Source organism: Tachypleus tridentatus, chromosome 1 (assembly GCF_004210375.1).
Source record: "Tachypleus tridentatus isolate NWPU-2018 chromosome 1, ASM421037v1, whole genome shotgun sequence".
NCBI classification, from domain to species: domain Eukaryota; kingdom Metazoa; phylum Arthropoda; class Merostomata; order Xiphosura; family Limulidae; genus Tachypleus; species Tachypleus tridentatus.
Window position 1 is genome coordinate 176,843,213 of NC_134825.1, and position 23,208 is coordinate 176,866,420.

Below are 23,208 nucleotides of genomic sequence, written 5' to 3' on the forward strand. Positions count from 1 at the left end.
GCCTCATCCTCCTTACTCTACAGACCTCTTGCTGATAGAATAAATACCACATAACACTGCCTCATCCTCCTTACTCTACAGACCTCTTGCTGACAGAATAAATACCACATAACACTGCCTCATCCTCCTTACTCTACAGACCTCTTGCTGACAGAATAAATACCACATAACACTGCCTCATCCTCCTTACTCTACAGACCTCTTGCTGATAGAATAAATACCACATAACACTGCCTCATCCTCCTTACTCTACAGACCTCTTGCTGATAGAATAAATACCACATAACACTGCCTCATCCTCAGACCTCTTGCTGACAGAATAAATACTCTACACTGACCTCTTGCTGCTGACAGAATAAATACCACATAACACTGCCTCATCCTCCTTACTCTACAGACCTCTTGCTGACAGAATAAATACCACATAACACTGCCTCATCCTCCTTACTCTACAGACCTCTTGCTGACAGAATAAATACCACATAACACTGCCTCATCCTCCTTACTCTACAGACCTCTTGCTGACAGAATAAATACCACATAACACTGCCTCATCCTCCTTACTCTACAGACCTCTTGCTGACAGAATAAATACCACATAACACTGCCTCATCCTCCTTACTCTACAGACCTCTTGCTGATAGAATAAATACCACATAACACTGCCTCATCCTCCTTACTCTACAGACCTCTTGCTGACAGAATAAATACCACATAACACTGCCTCATCCTCCTTACTCTACAGACCTCTTGCTGACAGAATAAATACCACATAACACTGCCTCATCCTCCTTACTCTACAGACCTCTTGCTGATAGAATAAATACCACATAACACTGCCTCATCCTCCTTACTCTACAGACCTCTTGCTGATAGAATAAATACCACATAACACTGCCTCATCCTCCTTACTCTACAGACCTCTTGCTGATAGAATAAATACCACATAACACTGCCTCATCCTCCTTACTCTACAGACCTCTTGCTGATAGAATAAATACCACATAACACTGCCTCATCCTCCTTACTCTACAGACCTCTTGCTGACAGAATAAATACCACATAACACTGCCTCATCCTCCTTACTCTACAGACCTCTTGCTGACAGAATAAATACCACATAACACTGCCTCATCCTCCTTACTCTACAGACCTCTTGCTGACAGAATAAATACCACATAACACTGCCTCATCCTCCTTACTCTACAGACCTCTTGCTGACAGAATAAATACCACATAACACTGCCTCATCCTCCTTACTCTACAGACCTCTTGCTGATAGAATAAATACCACATAACACTGCCTCATCCTCCTTACTCTACAGACCTCTTGCTGACAGAATAAATACCACATAACACTGCCTCATCCTCCTTACTCTACAGACCTCTTGCTGACAGAATAAATACCACATAACACTGCCTCATCCTCCTTACTCTACAGACCTCTTGCTGACAGAATAAATACCACATAACACTGCCTCATCCTCCTTACTCTACAGACCTCTTGCTGACAGAATAAATACCACATAACACTGCCTCATCCTCCTTACTCTACAGACCTCTTGCTGACAGAATAAATACCACATAACACTGCCTCATCCTCCTCTACTCTAACAGACCTCTTGCTGACAGAATAAATACCACATAACACTGCCTCATCCTCCTTACTCTACAGACCTCTTGCTGACAGAATAAATACCACATAACACTGCCTCATCCTCCTACTACTCTACAGACCTCTTGCTGACAGAATAAATACCACATAACACTGCCTCATCCTCCTTACTCTACAGACCTCTTGCTGACAGAATAAATACCACATAACACTGCCTCATCCTCCTTACTCTACAGACCTCTTGCTGACAGAATAAATACCACATAACACTGCCTCATCCTCCTTACTCTACAGACCTCTTGCTGACAGAATAAATACCACATAACACTGCCTCATCCTCCTTACTCTACAGACCTCTTGCTGATAGAATAAATACCACATAACACTGCCTCATCCTCCTTACTCTACAGACCTCTTGCTGACAGAATAAATACCACATAACACTGCCTCATCCTCCTTACTCTACAGACCTCTTGCTGACCTCTTGCTGAATAAATACCACATAACACTGCCTCATCCTCCTTACTCTACAGACCTCTTGCTGATAGAATAAATACCACATAACACTGCCTCATCCTCCTTACTCTACAGACCTCTTGCTGACAGAATAAATACCACATAACACTGCCTCATCCTCCTTACTCTTACTGCTGCCACACTGATCCTCCTTGCTGACAGACCTCTTGCTGACAGAAATACCACATAACACTGCCTCATCCTCCTTACTCTACAGACCTCTTGCTGATAGAATAAATACCACATAACACTGCCTCATCCTCCTTACTCTACAGACCTCTTGCTGACAGAATAAATACCACATAACACTGCCTCATCCTCCTTACTCTACAGACCTCTTGCTGACAGAATAAATACCACATAACACTGCCTCATCCTCCTTACTCTACAGACCTCTTGCTGACAGAATAAATACCACATAACACTGCCTCATCCTCCTTACTCTACAGACCTCTTGCTGACAGAATAAATACCACATAACACTGCTCTCATCCTCCTTAATCTACACTGACCTCTTGCTGCTGACAGAATAAATACCACATAACACTGCCTCATCCTCCTTACTCTACAGACCTCTTGCTGACAGAATAAATACCACATAACACTGCCTCATCCTCCTTACTCTACAGACCTCTTGCTGATAGAATAAATACCACATAACACTGCCTCATCCTCCTTACTCTACAGACCTCTTGCTGACAGAATAAATACCACATAACACTGCCTCATCCTCCTTACTCTACAGACCTCTTGCTGACAGAATAAATACCACATAACACTGCCTCATCACTCTACAGACCTTCCAGAATAAATACCACATAACACTGCCTCATCCTCCTTACTCTACAGACCTCTTGCTGACAGAATAAATACCACATAACACTGCCTCATCCTCCTTACTCTACAGACCTCTTGCTGACAGAATAAATACCACATAACACTGCCTCATCCTCCTTACTCTACAGACCTCTTGCTGACAGAATAAATACCACATAACACTGCCTCATCCTCCTTACTCTACAGACCTCTTGCTGACAGAATAAATACCACATAACACTGCCTCATCCTCCTTACTCTACAGACCTCTTGCTGACAGAATAAATACCACCACATAACACCTCTTGCTGACAGAATAAATACCACATCACTGCCTCATCCTCCTTACTCTACAGACCTCTTGCTGACAGAATAAATACCACATAACACTGCCTCATCCTCCTTACTCTACAGACCTCTTGCTGACAGAATAAATACCACATACTGCCTCATCCTCCTTACTGACCTCTTGCTCATACCACATAACACTGCCTCATCCTCCTCTACAGACCTCTTGCTGACAGAATAAATACCACATAACACTGCCTCATCCTCCTTACTCTACAGACCTCTTGCTGACAGAATAAATACCACATAACACTGCCTCATCCTCCTTACTCTACAGACCTCTTGCTGACAGAATAAATACCACATAACACTGCCTCATCCTCCTTACTCTACAGACCTCTTGCTGATAGAATAAATACCACATAACACTGCCTCATCCTCCTTACTCTACAGACCTCTTGCTGACAGAATAAATACCACATAACACTGCCTCATCCTCCTTACTCTACAGACCTCTTGCTGACAGAATAAATACCACATAACACTGCCTCATCCTCCTTACTCTACAGACCTCTTGCTGACAGAATAAATACCACATAACACTGCCTCATCCTCCTTACTCTACAGACCTCTTGCTGACAGAATAAATACCACATAACACTGCCTCATCCTCCTTACTCTACAGACCTCTTGCTGACAGAATAAATACCACCACATAACACTGCCTCATCCTCCTTACTCTACAGACCTCTTGCTGACAGAATAAATACCACATAACACTGCCTCATCCTCCTTACTCTACAGACCTCTTGCTGACAGAATAAATACCACATAACACTGCCTCATCCTCCTTACTCTACAGACCTCTTGCTGATAGAATAAATACCACATAACACTGCCTCATCCTCCTTACTCTACAGACCTCTTGCTGATAGAATAAATACCACATAACACTGCCTCATCCTCCTTACTCTACAGACCTCTTGCTGATGGGAATAAATACCACATAACACTGCCTCATCCTCCTTACTCTACAGACCTCTTGCTGATAGAATAAATACCACATAACACTGCCTCATCCTCCTTACTCTACAGACCTCTTGCTGATAGAATAAATACCACATAACACTGCCTCATCCTCCTTACTCTACAGACCTCTTGCTGATAGAATAAATACCACATAACACTGCCTCATCCTCCTTACTCTACAGACCTCTTGCTGATAGAATAAATACCACATAACACTGCCTCATCCTCCTTACTCTACAGACCTCTTGCTGACAGAATAAATACCACATAACACTGCCTCATCCTCCTTACTCTACAGACCTCTTGCTGATAGAATAAATACCACATAACACTGCCTCATCCTCCTTACTCTACAGACCTCTTGCTGATAGAATAAATACCACATAACACTGCCTCATCCTCCTTACTCTACAGACCTCTTGCTGATAGAATAAATACCACATAACACTGCCTCATCCTCCTTACTCTACAGACCTCTTGCTGACTGGAATAAATACCACATAACACTGCCTCATCCTCCTTACTCTACAGACCTCTTGCTGACAGAATAAATACCACATAACACTGCCTCATCCTCCTTACTCTACAGACCTCTTGCTGACAGAATAAATACCACATAACACTGCCTCATCCTCCTTACTCTACAGACCTCTTGCTGACAGAATAAATACCACATAACACTGCCTCATCCTAAATACCACATAACTCTACAGACCTCTTGCTGACAGAATAAATACCACATAACACTGCCTCATCCTCCTTACTCTACAGACCTCTTGCTGACAGAATAAATACCACATAACACTGCCTCATCCTCCTTACTCTACAGACCTCTTGCTGATAGAATAAATACCACATAACACTGCCTCATCCTCCTTACTCTACAGACCTCTTGCTGATAGAATAAATACCACATAACACTGCCTCATCCTCCTTACTCTACAGACCTCTTGCTGACAGAATAAATACCACATAACACTGCCTCATCCTCCTTACTCTACAGACCTCTTGCTGATAGAATAAATACCACATAACACTGCCTCATCCTCCTTACTCTACAGACCTCTTGCTGATAGAATAAATACCACATAACACTGCCTCATCCTCCTTACTCTACAGACCTCTTGCTGATAGAATAAATACCACATAACACTGCCTCATCCTCCTTACTCTACAGACCTCTTGCTGACAGAATAAATACCACATAACACTGCCTCATCCTCCTTACTCTACAGACCTCTTGCTGATAGAATAAATACCACATAACACTGCCTCATCCTCCTTACTCTACAGACCTCTTGCTGATAGAATAAATACCACATAACACTGCCTCATCCTCCTTACTCTACAGACCTCTTGCTGACAGAATAAATACCACATAACACTGCCTCATCCTCCTTACTCTACAGACCTCTTGCTGACTGAATAAATACCACATAACACTGCCTCATCCTCCTTACTCTACAGACCTCTTGCTGACAGAATAAATACCACATAACACTGCCTCATCCTCCTTACTCTACAGACCTCTTCCTGATAGAATACATACCACATAACACTGCCTCATCCTCCTTACTCTACAGACCTCTTGCTGACAGAATAAATACCACATAGCACTGCCTCATCCTCCTTACTCTACAGACCTCTTGCTGACTGAATAAATATCACATAACACTGCCTCATCCTTCTTACTCTACAGACCTCTTGCTGATAGAATAAATACCACATAACACTGCCTCATCCTCCTTACTCTACAGACCTCTTGCTGATAGAATAAATACCACATAACACTGCCTCATCCTCCTTACTCTACAGACCTCTTGCTGACAGAATAAATACCACATAACACTGCCTCATCCTCCTTACTCTCCAGACCTCTTGCTGATAGAATAAATACCACATAACACTGCCTCATCCTCCTTACTCTCCAGACCTCTTGCTGATAGGATAAATACCACATAACACTGCCTCATCCTCCTTACTCTACAGACCTCTTGCTGATAGAATAAATACCACATAACACTGCCTCATCCTCCTTACTCTACAGACCTCTTGCTGACAGAATAAATACCACATAACACTGCCTCATCCTCCTTACTCTACAGACCTCTTGCTGATAGAATACATACCACATAACACTGCCTCATCCTCCTTACTCTACAGACCTCTTGCTGATAGAATACATACCACATAACACTGCCTCATCCTCCTTACTCTCCAGACCTCTTGCTGACAGAATAAATACCACATAACACTGCCTCATCCTCCTTACTCTACAGACCTCTTTCTGATAGAATAAATACCACATAACACTGCCTCATCCTCCTTACTCTACAGACCTCTTGCTGACTGAATAACTACCACATTACACTGCCTCATCCTCCTTACTCTACAGACCTCTTGCTGACAGAATAAATACCACATAACACTGCCTCATCCTCCTTACTCTACAGACCTCTTGCTGACAGAATAAATACCACATAACACTGTCTCATCCTCCTTACTCTACAGACCTCTTGCTGATAGAATAAATACCACATAACACTGCCTCATCCTCCTTACTCTACAGACCTCTTGCTGATAGAATAAATACCACATAACACTGCCTCATCCTCCTTACTCTACAGACCTCTTGCTGATAGAATAAATACCACATAACACTGCCTCATCCTCCTTACTCTCCAGACCTCTTGCTGACTGAATAAATACCACATAACACTGCCTCATCCTCTTTACTCTACAGACCTCTTTCTGATAGAATAAATACCACATAACACTGCCTCATCCTCCTTACTCTACAGACCTCTTGCTGACAGAATAAATACCACATAACACTGCCTCATCCTCCTTACTCTACAGACCTCTTGCTGATAGAATACATACCACATAACACTGCCTCATCCTCCTTACTCTACAGACCTCTTGCTGATAGAATAAATACCACATAACACTGCCTCATCCTCCTTACTCTACAGACCTCTTGCTGACAGAATAAATACCACATAACACTGCCTCATCCTCCTTACTCTACAGACCTCTTGCTGATAGAATAAATACCACATAACACTGCCTCATCCTCCTTACTCTACAGACCTCTTGCTGACTGAATAACTACCACATTACACTGCCTCATCCTCCTTACTCTACAGACCTCTTGCTGACAGAATAAATACCACATAACACTGCCTTATCCTCTTAACTCTACAGACCTCTTGCTGACAGAATAAATACCACATAACACTGTCTCATCCTCCTTACTCTACAGACCTCTTGCTGATAGAATAAATACCACATAACACTGCCTCATCCTCCTTACTCTCCAGACCTCTTGCTGATAGAATAAATACCACATAACACTGCCTCATCCTCCTTACTCTACAGACCTCTTGCTGATAGAATAAATACCACATAACACTGCCTCATCCTCCTTACTCTCCAAACCTCTTGCTGATAGAATAAATACCACATAACACTGCCTCATTTTCCTTACCCTACAGACCTCTTGCTGATAGAATAAATACCACAAAACACTGCCTCATCCTCCTTATTCTCCAGACCTCTTGCTGACTGAATAAATACCACATAACACTGCCTCATCCTCCTTACTCTACAAACCTTTTGCTGATAGAATAAATACCACATAACACTGCCTCATCCACCTTACTCTACAGACCTCTTGCTGATAGAATAAATACCACATAACACTGCCTCATCCTCCTTACTCTACAGACCTCTTCCTGACCGAATAAATACCACATAACACTGCCTCATCCTCCTTACTCTCCAGACCTCTTGCTGACAGAATAAATACCACATAACACTGCCTCATCCTCCTTACTCTACAGACCTCTTGCTGATAGAATAAATACCACATAACACTGCCTCATCCTCCTTACTCTACAGACCTCTTGCTGATAGAATAAATACCACATAACACTGCCTCATCCTCCTTACTCTACAGACCTCTTGCTGACCGAATAAATACCACATAACACTGCCTCATCCTCCTTACTCTACAGACCTCTTGCTGACAGAATAAATACCACATAACACTGCCTCATCCTCCTTACTCTACAGACCTCTTGCTGACAGAATAAATACCACATAACACTGCCTCATCCTCCTTACTCTACAGACCTCTTGCTGATAGAATAAATACCACATAACACTGCCTCATCCTCCTTACTTTCCAGACCTCTTGCTGATAAGATAAATACCACAAATCACTGCCTCATCCTCCTTACTCTCCAGACCTCTTGCTGACTGAATAAATACCACATAACAATGCCTCATCCTCCTTACTCTACAGACCTCTTGCTGATAGAATAAATACCACATAACACTGCCTCATCCTCCTTACTCTACAGACCTCTTGCTGATAGAATAAATACCACATAACACTGCCTCATCCTCCTTACTCTACAGACCTCTTGCTGACTGAATAAATACCACATAACACTGCCTCATCCTTTTTACTCTACCGACCTCTTGCTGATAGAATAAATACCACATAACACTGCCTCATCCTCCTTACTCTACAGACCTCTTGCTGACACAATAAATACCACATAACACTGCCTCATCCTCCTTACTCTACAGACCTCTTGCTGATAGAATAAATACCACATAACACTGCCTCATCCTCCTTACTCTACAGACCTCTTGCTTATAGAATAAATACCACTTAACATTGCCTCATCCTCTTTACTCTATAGACCTCTCACTCACAGAATACCACATAACAATTTTTCATCCTCCTAACTCTCCAGACCTCTCACCCACAGAATACCAGATTTTCAGTCATTTGGACAATTCTTTATAGGACAAAAGATTGAACAATGGAGGAGTAGCAGAGAATGGCTTTAAGGAAATGTTAAGTTTTAGGACTTCAGAGTTTTATCATTGTGGCATAAATAATCTTGTTTCTCATTAAAAAAAGTGTGTAAATTCACTAAGTTCCTATTTTGATTAAAAAAGATGCTTTGTAATTTTGTATTTCTTAATAAAGTTAAAGTTTTAAATCCACCATTATTTTTCACAAAATATTAAACTTGTATATTGTATCTTTCACTAAAATGCAAAATACACTCATAAACCAAACAACTTTTACTATAGTTTACATCCCAGCAAAGAGATATTGAAGAACACAAGAATGAAATCCAAAGACAGCATGTAGAACAACAAAAACTTCAGGGAATCATAAAAAACCTGGATAAAGATATTCACAGCTTGAAACGTGAGGTTAAGGAGAGAGATGAAACAATTCAGGATAAGGTTTGTTAATGAAAAATATTCATAGAAGGATAAGATTAGTTAATAAATATATTCACAGGTTGAAACATGAGGTTAAGGAGAGAGATGAAACAATTCAGGATAAGGTTTGTTAATGAAAAATATTCATAGAAGGATAAGATTAGTTAATAAATATATTCACAGCATGAAATGTGAGGTTAAGGAGAGAGATGAAACAATTCAGGATAAGGTTTGTTAATGAAAAATATTCATAGAAGGATAAGATTAGTTAATAAATATATTCACAGCATGAAATGTGAGGTTAAGGAGAGAGATGAAACAATTCAGGATAAGGTTTGTTAATGAAAAATATTCATAGAAGGATAAGATTAGTAAATAAATATATTCATAGTTTTAAACGTGATGTTAATGAGACAGATCAAACAGTTAAGAAGTGAAATAGAACATTACAAGATTTATAATTTAACAAATATATCAAAAAGGTCTACACACTAACTTTAAGGAAAGTAGAAAAGTAAAATATTGTTTGTGGTATATAGGGCATAAAGGTCATTCTACCTAAACTTTTTATTGAAATGACATGTTTCTTGATAAAGTTGACATTTAAAATGATAGCTCGAAGTGAGTCAAATTCATTATTATTAAAATGACAGCTAGAAGTGAGACAACTTCATTATTAAAATTACAGCTACAAGTGAATCAACTTCATTATTAAAATGACAGCTACAAGTGCATCAACTTCATTATTAAAATGACAGCTACAAGTGAATCAACTTCATTATTAAAATGACATCTAGAAGTGAAACAACTTAATTATTACAATGATTGCTAGAGGTGAATTAATGTCATTATTGAAATGACAGCTGGAGCTGTAGTTGACTTATAAAATGATAGTATATTTTTTATTATTTACTTATTTTGATGTTGTCATGTATAACAATTGGCCGTCACATAGTGCCACCACAAGAAAACTTCACCTTATCTATCTGTATAAACAGTTTATTCTCATACACTGTTCTAAAACATTTGTTTACTTTTGTGATGTGTATGAGCCTCTTTTTTGTATTATTTTTTGTAGGAAAAACGAATTTATGACTTGAAGAAGAAGAATCAAGACCTAGAGAAGTTTAAATTTGTTCTTGATTTTAAAATCCAGGAACTTAGACAGCAGGTAGAGCCATGTGAGGAGGAGATAAACAGAATGAGGACACAAATCAAAGATGTGAGTGTTCTGTAAACCTTAGTAAAACTAGGTGGGCTTTCAGTAGAGCACATACCAAACGGTGCTGATCATATGTGGGTCTCTAGAAGTATGGAGATGTCTCTGCATGTCCAACAAACTTTAGTAAAACTAGGTGGGCTTTCAGTAGAGCACATACCAAATGATACTGATCATATGAGGGTCTCTAAAAGTATGGAGATGTCTCTGTATGTCCAACAAACTTTAGTAAAACTAAGTGGGCTTTCAGTAGAGCACATACCAAATGATGCTGATCATATGTGGGTCTCTAGAAGTATGGAGATGTCTCTGTATGTCCAACAAACTTCAGTAAACCTAGATGAGCTTTCAGTAGAGCACATACAAAGTGCTGCTGATCATATGTAGATCTGTAGAAGTATGAAAATGTCTCTGTGTGTCCACCAAACTTTAGTAAAACTAGGTGGGCTTTCAGTAGAGCACATACCAAATGATGCTGATCATATGTGGGTCTCTAGAAGTATGGAGATGTCTCTGTATGTCCAACAAACTTTAGTAAAACTAGGTGGGCTTTCAGTAGAGCACATACCAAACGGTGCTGATCATATGTGGGTCTCTAGAAGTATGGAGATGTCTCTGTATGTCCAACAAACTTTAGTAAAACTAGATGGGCTTTCAGTAGAACACATACCAAACGGTGCTGATCATATGTGGGTCTCTAGAAGTATGGAGATGTCTCTGTATGTCCAACAAACTTCAGTAAACCTAGATGAGCTTTCAGTAGAGCACATACAAAGTGATGCTGATCATATGAGGGTCTCTAAAAGTATGGAGATGTCTCTGTATGTCCAACAAACTTTAGTAAAACTAGGTGGGCTTTCAGTAGAGCACATACCAAATGATGCTGATCATATGTGGGTCTCTAGAAGTATGGAGATGTCTCTGTATGTCCAACAAACTTCAGTAAACCTAGATGAGCTTTCAGTAGAGCACATACAAAGTGCTGCTGATCATATGTAGATCTGTAGAAGTATGAAAATGTCTCTGTGTGTCCACCAAACTTTAGTAAAACTAGGTGGGCTTTCAGTAGAGCACATACAAAGTGATGCTGATCATATGTGGGTCTCTAGAAGTATGGAGATGTCTCTGTATGCCCAACAAACTTCAGTAAACCTAGATGAGCTTTCAGTAGAGCACATACAAAGTGCTGCTGATCATATGTAGATCTGTAGAAGTATGAAAATGTCTCTGTGTGTCCACCAAACTTTAGTAAAACTAGATGGGCTTTCAGTAGAGCACATACCAAATGATGCTGATCATATGAGGGTCTCTAGAAGTATGGAGATGTCTCTGTATGTCCAACAAACTTCAGTAAACCTAGATGAGCTTTCAGTAGAGCACATACAAAGTGCTGCTGATCATATGTAGATCTGTAGAAGTATGAAAATGTCTCTGTATGTCCACCAAACTTTAGTAAAACTAGATGGGCTTTCAGTAGAACACATACCAAATGATGCTGATCATATGAGGGTCTCTAGAAGTATGAAAATGTCTCTGTATGCCCATCATTTTCATAGATTATTTTTGGAAAGTCAATGAGGAATATTGTCCAACATCTTCCATCAAAATGAAATAATGTTTAACTGAGTTATATAGAAAAAGTAGTGTAAAAAAAATCAATGTTCATGTTAAAAGATAGATATTGTTTTGAATTTCATGACCATGACAAAAAGCTAATCACTTCTAAATTGGTTCATATTCCAAATGTACATCATTTTTTTCCCATATTGATTCATAATTTTTTTCTACAAATTTTCTGACAAACACACAAAACACAAAAGGTAACAAGGTTTTTCAGTCATTCTTTATTTAGGTGTTGTACACAATGGGAATATATGTTTGTGTTAACAATGATCAAGTGAAAATGAATGGTGAAAATGACTTGCCACCTTATCAACTAGTTTGTACATCCTCCACCTTATCAACTAGTTTGTACATCCTTTAGGTTATAGATACCACTAATTTCAATCCACTGTTTATCTAATGGTTAAAGAAAGTTGTTTGCTAGAAAGGAAAAAGACGTGAGGAAGATTATAAAATTCTTCACATATTAGATATTTATAAAGATTGATAGAGTTTTTTAGATTAATTTTCTTTTCTTACACTTGCATCTCGGGTGTATCATTTATTATTCATCACCTTAGTTGTTTTAACACTTGCTATTGTGGTTCAGTAATATACAAAAACATGAAATTCTATATCTTATACACATGTAGTACCTTATGTTAAGATCTAACACAAAAGAAGTTTCAGATGGAACATGAGCTGGCCAAGATTCACCAAACCAACAAACACTTAGAGCTCAACATATCAGAACTTCAGCAGAAGTTGAAGGCTACGGAAAAGGAACTGAAAAGTGAAAAATTGAAGGTGCCAATCTTTTGTCATCTAAATATTCATTTTAAACTAAAGATGCTAGTGCTCTGTCATCTAAATATTCATTTTAAACTAAAGATGCTAGTGCTCTGTCATCTAAATATTCATTTTAAACAAAAGATGCTAGTGCTCTGTCATCTAAATATTCATTTTAAACTAAAGATGCTAGTGCTCTGTCATCTAAATATTCATTTTAAACTAAAGATGCTAGTGCTCTGTCATCTAAATATTCATTTTAAACTGAATATGCTAGTGTTCTGTCATCCAAATATTCATTTTAAACTGAATATGCTAGTGTTCTGTCACCTAAATATTCATTTTAAACTAAAGATGCTAGTGCTCTGTTATCTAAATATTCATTTTAAACTAAAGATGCTAGTGCTCTGTCATCTAAATATTCATTTTAAACTAAAGATGCTAGTGCTCTGTCATCTAAATATTCATTTTAAACTGAATATGCTAGTGTTCTGTCATCTAAATATTCATTTTAAACTAAAGATGCTAGTGCTCTGTCATCTAAATATTCATTTTAAACTGAATATGCTAATGCTCTGTCATCTAAATATTCATTTTAAACTAAAGATGCTAGTGCTCTGTCATCTAAATATTCATTTTAAACTAAAGATGCTAGTGCTCTGTCATCTAAATATTCATTTTAAACAAAAGATGCTAGTGCTCTGTCATCTAAATATTCATTTTAAACTAAAGATGCTAGTGCTCTGTCATCTAAATATTCATTTTAAACTAAAGATGCTAGTGCTCTGTCATCTAAATATTCATTTTAAACTGAATATGCTAGTGTTCTGTCATCCAAATATTCATTTTAAACTGAATATGCTAGTGTTCTGTCACCTAAATATTCATTTTAAACTAAAGATGCTAGTGCTCTGTTATCTAAATATTCATTTTAAACTAAAGATGCTAGTGCTCTGTCATCTAAATATTCATTTTAAACTAAAGATGCTAGTGCTCTGTCATCTAAATATTCATTTTAAACTGAACATCCTAATGTTATGTCACCTAAATATTCAGATTTTCTTAAAACAGGGTTAGTGTACTTATTATTATTATTCCTCTTAGACACAAGTTTTCTTTCAACACACTTCATATACTTACTATTATTAGTGTTAGATACAGATTTTCTTTCAACACAATTGATGTACTTACTATTATTATTATTATTAGTTTCACACAGTTATTTCAATACAGTTATTGTACTTTTTATTATTAGTCTTAGATAGAGATTTTCATTGAACACAGTTGATGTACTTACTATTCTCATGAATTGTCATAGACACAGATTTTCTTTCACCACATTTGATGTACTTAGTTTTGTCATTAGTAGTATTAGACACAGATTTTCTTTCATCACATTTGATGTACTTAGTTTTATCATTAGTAGTATTAGACACAGATTTTCTTTCACCACATTTGATGTACTTAGTTTTGTCATTAGTAGTATTAGACACAGATTTTCTTTCACCACATTTGATGTACTTAGTTTTGTCATTAGTAGTATTAGACACAGATTTTCTTTCACCACATTTGATGTACTTAGTTTTGTCATTAGTAGTATTAGACACAGATTTCCTTTCACCACATTTGATGTACTTAGTTTTGTCATTAGTAGTATTAGACACAGATTTTCTTTCACCATATTTGATGTACTAAGTTTTGTCATTAGTAGTATTAGACACAGATTTTCTTTCACCATATTTGATGTACTTAGTTTTGTCATTAGTAGTATTAGACACAGATTTTCTTTCACCATATTTGATGTACTTAGTTTTGTCATTAGTAGTATTAGACACAGATTTTCTTTCACCATATTTGATGTACTTAGTTTTGTCATTAGTAGTATTAGACACAGATTTTCTTTCACCATATTTGATGTACTTAGTTTTGTCATTAGCAGTATTAGACACAGATTTTCTTTCACCACATTTGATGTACTTAGTTTTGTCATTAGTAGTATTAGACACAGATTTTCTTTCACCACATTTGATGTACTTAGTTTTGTCATTAGTAGTATTAGACACAGATTTTCTTTCACCACATTTGATGTACTTAGTTTTGTCATTAGTAGTATTAGACACAGATTTTCTTTCACCACATTTGATGTACTTAGTTTTGTCATTAGTAGTATTAGACACAGATTTTCTTTCACCATATTTGATGTACTTAGTTTTGTCATTAGTAGTATTAGAAACAGATTATCTTTCACCAAAATTAATGTACTAACTATTATTATAATTAGTCTTAGACACAGATTTTCTTACAACACAGTTGCTGTACTAACTATTATTATAATTAGTCTTAGACACAGATTTTCTTACAACACAGTTGCTGTACTTACTATTATTATAATTAGTCTTAGACACAGATTTTCTTACAACACAGTTGCTGTATTAACTATTATTATAATTAGTCTTAGACACAGATTTTCTCACAACACAGTTGCTGTTGTAACTATTATTATAATTAGTCTTAGACATAGATGTTTTTACAACACAGTTGATGTACTTACTATTATTATAATTAGTCTTAGACACAGATTTTCTTACAACACAGTTGCTGTACTAACTATTATTATAATTAGTCTTAGACACAGATTTTCTTACAACACAGTTGCTGTACTAACTACTATTATAATTAGTCTTAGACACAGATTTTTTTTACAACACAGTTGCTGTACTAACTATTATTATAATAAGTCTTAGACACAGATTTTCTTACAACACAGTTGATGTACTTACTATTATTATAATTATTCTTTGCCACTAATTTTCATTCAACACAGGTAGTGTAATTATTATTATTAGTTTAGACACATATTATCTTTCAACATAGTTAGTGTATTTACCATTATTTTTATTAGTCTTAGACACAGATTTTCTTTTGACACAGTTGATGGTTTTACTCATATTATTAGTCTTAGACATAGTTTTTTTTTTCAACACAGTTGCTGTACTAACTATTATTATAATTAGTCTTAGACACAGATTTTCTTACAACACAGTTGCTGTACTTACTATTATTATAATTAGTCTTAGACACAGATTTTCTTACAACACAGTTGATGTACTTACTATTATTATAATTAGTCTTAGACACAGATTTTCTTACAACACAGTTGCTGTACTTACTATTATTATAATTAGTCTTAGACACAGATTTTCTTACAACACAGTTGCTGTACTAACTATAATTATAATTAGTCTTAGACACAGATTTTCTTACAACACAGTTGCTGTTGTAACTATTATTATAATTAGTCTTAGACATAGATGTTTTTACAACACAGTTGATGTACTAACTATTATTATAATTAGTCTTAGACATAGTTTTTTTTCAACACAGTGGATGTACTAACTTTTATTATAATTAGTCTTAGACACAGATTTTCTTACAACACAGTTGCTGTACTAACTATTATTATAATTAGTCTTAGACACAGATTTTGTTACAACACAGTTGCTGTACTAACTATTATTATAATTAGTCTTAGACACAGATTTTTTCAACACAATTGCTGTACTCACTATTATTATAATTAGTCTTAGACACAGATTTTTTTACAACACAGTTGCTGTACTTACTATTATTATAATTAGTCTTAGACACAGATTTTTTTACAACACCGTTGCTGTACTTACTATTATTATAATTAGTCTTAGACACAGATTTTCTTACAACACAGTTGCTGTACTAACTATAATTATAATTAGTCTTAGACACAGATTTTCTTACAACACAGTTGCTGTACTAACTATTATTATAATTAGTCTTAGACACAGATTTTCTTACAACACAGTTGCTGTACTAACTATTATTATAATTAGTCTTAGACATAGTTTTTTTTCAACACAGTGGATGTACTAACTTTTATTATAATTAGTCTTAGACACAGATTTTCTTACAACACAGTTGCTGTACTAACTTTTATTATAATTAGTCTTAGACACAGATTTTCTTACAACACAGTTGCTGTACTAACTATAATTATAATTAGTCTTAGACACAGATTTTCTTACAACACAGTTGCTGTACTAACTATTATTATAATTAGTCTTAGACACAGATTTTCTTACAACACAGTTGCTGTACTAACTATTATTATAATTAGTCTTAGACATAGTTTTTTTTCAACACAGTGGATGTACTAACTTTTATTATAATTAGTCTTAGACACAGATTTTCTTACAACACAGTTGCTGTACTAACTTTTATTATAATTAGTCTTAGACACAGATTTTGTTACAACACAGTTGCTGTACTAACTATTATTATAATTAGTCTTAGACACAGATTTTTTCAACACAATTGCTGTACTCACTATTATTATAATTAGTCTTAGACACAGATTTTGTTACAACACAGTTGCTGTACTAACTATTATTATAATTAGTCTTAGACACAGATTTTCTTACAACACAATTGCTGTACTAACTATTATTATAATTAGTCTTAGACACTGATTTTCTTACAACACAGTTGCAGTACTAACTATTATTATAATTAGTCTTAGACACAGATTTTTTGACAACACAGTTGATGTACTTACTATTATTATAATTAGTCTCTGCCACTAATTTTCATTCTACAAAGGTAGTGTAATTATTATTATTAGTTTAGACACATATTATCTTTCAACACAGTTAGTGTACTTACCATTATTTTTATTAGTCTTAGACACAGATGTTTTTACAACACAGTTGATGTACTTACTATTATTATAATTAGTCTTAAACACAGATTTTTTTACAACACAGTTGCTGTACTTACTATTATTATAATTAGTCTTAGACACAGATTTTTTTACAACACCGTTGCTCTACTTACTATTATTATAATTAGTCTTAGACACAGATTTTCTTACAACACAGTTGCTGTACTTAATATTATTATAATTAGTCTTAGACACAGATTTTTTCACAACACAGTTGCTGTACTTACTATTATTATAATTAGTCTTAGACACAGCTTTTTTTACAACACCGTTGCTGTACTTACTATTATTATAATTAGTCTTAGACACAGATTTTCTTACAACACAGTTGATGTACTTACTATTATTATAATTAGTCTTAGACACAGATTTTCTTACAACACAGTTGATGTACTTACTATTATTATAATTAGTCTTAGACACAGATTTTCTTACAACACAGTTGATGTACTTACTATTATTATAATTAGTCTTAGACACAGATTTTCTTACAACACAGTTGATGTACTTACTGTTATTATAATTAGTCTTAGACACAGATTTTTTACAACATAGTTGATGTACTAACTATTATTATAATTAGTCTTAGACAGATTTTCTTACAACACAGTTGCTGTACTTACTATTATTATAATTAGTCTTAGACACAGATTTTTTACAACATAGTTGATGTACTTACTATTATTATAATTAGTCTTAGACACAGATTTTTTTACAACACAGTTGATGTACTTACTATTATTATTTTTCATAGACACAGATTTTCTTTCACCACAGTTAGTGTACTTACTATTAATATTATTAGTCTTAAACATAGATTTTCTTTCAATATAATTAGTGTAGTTATTAGTATTAGTTTTAGACACATATTTTCTTTTAATTCAGTTGATGTACTTACTATTATCATTGGAAGTCTTATTCAGAATTTCTTTCAACACAGTTAGTGTACTTACTATTATTATTATTATCAAGCTTTGACACAGATGTTCTTTCAACACAGTTAGTGTACTTATTATTACTGTTATTAGTCTTAGACACAGGTTTTCTTTCAATCCAGTTACTGTAGGTTTTATTTTTAGTGATAGATACAGATTTTCTTTTAATACAGTTAGTGTATTTATTATTATTATTAGATACAGATTTTCTTAGACACTATATAGTTGGGGTATTCATTCTTTTAGCTTATAGATTCTAATTTTTCTTATTCAGTGAGATATATATTTAATCTGTAAGCATATCTGGATTGTTAATATTTTAGTTATGTGCAAAATCATGTTTTAGGTCGTAGTTATGGGAATAACAAGAAATTCACACATTTAATGGTAATACAATATGTGTGTGGTTCATATAGTTTAATTTGTTTTGACAGAAATGAGACAACAAGACTTTCAAACTGTTAATAATATATTTTAATATGCTCTGATGTTATCATAGCCTTATAACACCGTATACCTGTTTTGTCAGGTAACACTTCTTTGCCTCATTCATACTATGTGGATGTAACTCCATTGTTCATTAATTTGACCAGCTAGGATTGTAAAGAAGATTACTTACAGATTGCTCTTGTAATGTGACAGTTGTTATAACACATAAATTTTCAAAAATCTCCTTTGTGATTAAATATAAATTAAATAGCTTTTCATCTCCATCAGGGCCATAACCTATACCTGTTGCTGCAACGCTTCCGAACAGAACTTCATGCCTGTGCTGAAGTCTTGCAGGACCCAAAGAAACTTAAAGATTGTGTTAAAACTTTATACCAGAAACATGTTAAAGATGTTCAGGTTTGTTTACCCTCCATTCTTTACTTTATGGTTGATTTTCAATAACGATCATGTTCTTGTATTTCTTTTGTTGCCATGTATCTTAGGTTTCTTGTCAATACTATATCTAACTTAAATTTCTATTCTGTTTTACCCAGACTGACAGAAGTAGTGAAGACGTTGATCTACATGCTGAGTTCTGTCGACAGAGAGATCACTTGGAGAAATCCTTAGCTTCTCTAAGAAGAAAACTATTGAAAGATACAAGTATTCACAGGACAGAATACATAAAGATCATGCAGGTAAGATCATGCATTTTATTGCAACTAACAAGTCTTAATTGGGTGAAAAGGAAATTAGTTTAAGATACAAGTATTTGTTATCTAATTATGGTGTAATAACAATCATGTTTGAAATTCTAAAGTAATCTAATATTTTGGTTTATTTTATACCTATTTAAAAAGCTGTTAGAACTGGTTTAGAAGTGTAGCCTTACTTATAGTTTTATATCTTGTACACAGGACTTGTTTCTATGATAATCAGCTCTTCCTGGCCAAGAAACAAACTCACATCTATTATAATTACTTACCTTCATTGGTCTGTTTTCTTTTCATTTACTCCAATCTTTTAGTTTCTACTTAACTTCTTTTGGCAATATTTGTCTCTTGCCCATATCCTGGTTCTCTAGAATTGAGATCAGTCCTGGACACTCTGAGGACAATTTAAAGTTACCTTTTCTCACACCTTCCTTTATTCAGGAGACCACTTTGGGGTAAGCTGTCTTGGGCTCTCTTTCTTCAGTCAGTCCATCAAATGTGTGATGTTTTGATCTTTCCCCAATTTGTTTTAAGCCTGCATCTTAGTTAATGGCTGAAAGATATGGGAACAAATACATAGACTTCTCTCTGTTCACTGACATGGTGGTTCATGCAGGTAGGTTTACTGTTCAGTTACATGAGGAGATGGCTATGCCTTATTCGCCACACTTGTTCAAATTACATAAATCAACCTACCACCACCAGATGGATGTATATTCTGGGTCTGAAATAATACATCTGTTTTAAAAATTAAGGATTCTGGAGAGAACATTCTAGTTAACCTGAATAGATCAATACCGTCTGCTTAATGAAGTTAATATAAATGGCCAGACTAAATGATATGTAAGACAGGTGAATTAAACAGATTGTTTTATGTCTGCAGGAAAACTCCAACCTGATTAAAGACATCAATTCTCTGAGGCAACAACTCAAAGAGGCTAGATCCCAAATTCATGAGATGGAAGCAACTTTGGAACTGAAACCTCAAGGAGACGAGCACGTATAATCCAAACTGACATTAATGTCAAACAAACCACAGAACAGGTTTCCAAGAAACACTCATTTTCAGAAGAGCAGCTATAGTTGTGGGACTCTGGTAATTTTCCATGTTGTTATGATCCAGTGACGCCAGATTCCAGTAGCTAGATGTTAAAACTGTAGCTGTTTGAAGAACAACAGTAATTTCTACCATTAGAAATTACACATCCATTAAATCTCTATATGATTTTACAATATTTCAATAAAAAATGTTATGGTAATAAGTAGTTTTGTGTAAACCAGACTATTAACATTCCTTCTTCAGAACATAAACCACTTCTATAACTTTGTCAAGTATCAGTATGTTACTTGTGTACATAAACCACTTCTGTCACTTTGTATCATTATATTACTTGTGTACATAAACCACTCCTTTCACTTTAAGTATCATTATATCACTTGTATACATAAACCACTTCTGTCACTTTGTTAAGTATCATTATATTACTTGTGTACATAACCCACTTCTGTCACTTTGTATCATTATGTTACTAGTGTACATAAACCACTTCCATCACTTTGTTAAGTATCATTATGTCACTAGCGTACATAAACCACTTCTGTCACTTTGTTAAGTATCATTATGTTACTTGTGTACATAAACCACTTCCATCACTTTGTTAAGTATCATTATGTCACTAGCGTACATAAACCACTTCTGTCACTTTGTTAAGTATCATTATGTTACTTGTGTACATAAACCACTTCTGTCACTTTGTTAAGTATCATTATGTCACTAGCATACATAAACCACTTCTGTCACTTTGTTAAGTATCATTATGTTACTTGTGTACATAAACCACTCCTTTCACTTTAAGTATCATTATATCACTTGTATACATAAACCACTTCCATCACTTTGTTAAGTATCATTATGTCACTCATTGTGTTGCTTGCGTTGCATAAACCACTTCTGTCACTTTGTTAAGTATCATTATGTTGCTTTGTAAATATCGTTATGTTACTAGCACACATAAACCACTCCTTTCACTTTAAGTATCATTATATCACTTGTATACATAAACCACTTCTGTCACTTTGTTAAGTATCATTATATTACTTGTGTACATAACCCACTTCTGTCACTTTGTATCATTATGTTACTATTGTACATAAACCACTTCCATCACTTTGATAAGTATCATTATGTTACTAGTGTACATAAACCACTTCTGTCACTTTGTTAAGTATCACCATGTTACTAGCATACATAAACCATTTCTGTCACTTTGTTAAGTATCATTATGTTACTTGTGTACATAAACCACTTCTGTCACATTGTTAAGTATCATTGTGTTACTTGTGTACATAAACCACTTCTGTCACTTTGTTAAGTATCATTATGTCACTAGCATACATAAACCACTTCTGTCACTTTGTTAAGTATCATTATGTTACCAGTGTACATAAACCACTTCTATAACTTTGTTAAGTATCATTATGTTACTTGTGTACATAAACCACTTCTATAACTTTGTTAAGTATCATTATGTTACTAGCGTACATAAACCACTTCTGTCACTTTGTTAAGTATCACCATGTTACTAGCATACATAAACCACTTCTGTCACTTTGTTAAGTATCATTATGTTACGAGCGTACATAAACCACTTCTGTCACTTTGTTAAGTATCATTATGTTACTTGTGTACATAAACCACTTCTGTCACTTTGTATCATTATGTTACTAGTGTACATAAACCACTTCTATCGCTTTATTAAGTATCATTATGTCACTAGCGTACATAAACCACTTCTGTCACTTTGTTAAGTATCATTATGTTACTAGCATACATAAACCATTTCTATCACTTTGTTAAGTATCATTATGTCACTAGCGTACATAAACCACTTCTGTCACTTTGTTAAGTATCATTATGTTACTTGTGTACATAAACCACTTCTGTCACTTTGTATCATTATGTTACTAGTGTACATAAACCACTTCTATCGCTTTATTAAGTATCATTATGTCACTAGCGTACATAAACCACTTCTATAACTTTGTTAAGTATCATTATGTTACTTGTGTACATAAACCACTTCTGTCACTTTGTTAAGTATCATTATGTCATTAGCATACATAAACCACTTCTATAACTTTGTTAAGTATCATTATGTTACTTGTGTACATAAACCACTTTTATCACTTTAAGTATCATTATGTTACTTGTGTACATAAACCACTTTTATAACTTTAAGTATCATTAT

At 35.1% G+C, this 23,208-nt stretch overlaps 1 protein-coding gene across 1 annotated transcript in view; it reads left to right on the forward strand.

The window, feature by feature from the left end:
* LOC143233721 (cilia- and flagella-associated protein 57-like) overlaps positions 1 to 21,222 on the forward strand; it is a 97,673-nt gene extending 76,451 nt beyond the window's left edge. The window contains exons 6-11 of the mRNA XM_076470279.1: positions 9,380 to 9,538; positions 10,596 to 10,739; positions 13,029 to 13,145; positions 19,533 to 19,664; positions 19,802 to 19,945; positions 20,844 to 21,222. Of these exons, the coding sequence (XP_076326394.1) occupies positions 9,380 to 9,538; positions 10,596 to 10,739; positions 13,029 to 13,145; positions 19,533 to 19,664; positions 19,802 to 19,945; positions 20,844 to 20,966 (819 nt within the window). The 3' untranslated portion in view covers positions 20,967 to 21,222. The remainder of the gene's footprint in view (positions 1 to 9,379; positions 9,539 to 10,595; positions 10,740 to 13,028; positions 13,146 to 19,532; positions 19,665 to 19,801; positions 19,946 to 20,843) is intronic.
* Positions 21,223 to 23,208: the final 1,986 nt, after the last annotated feature.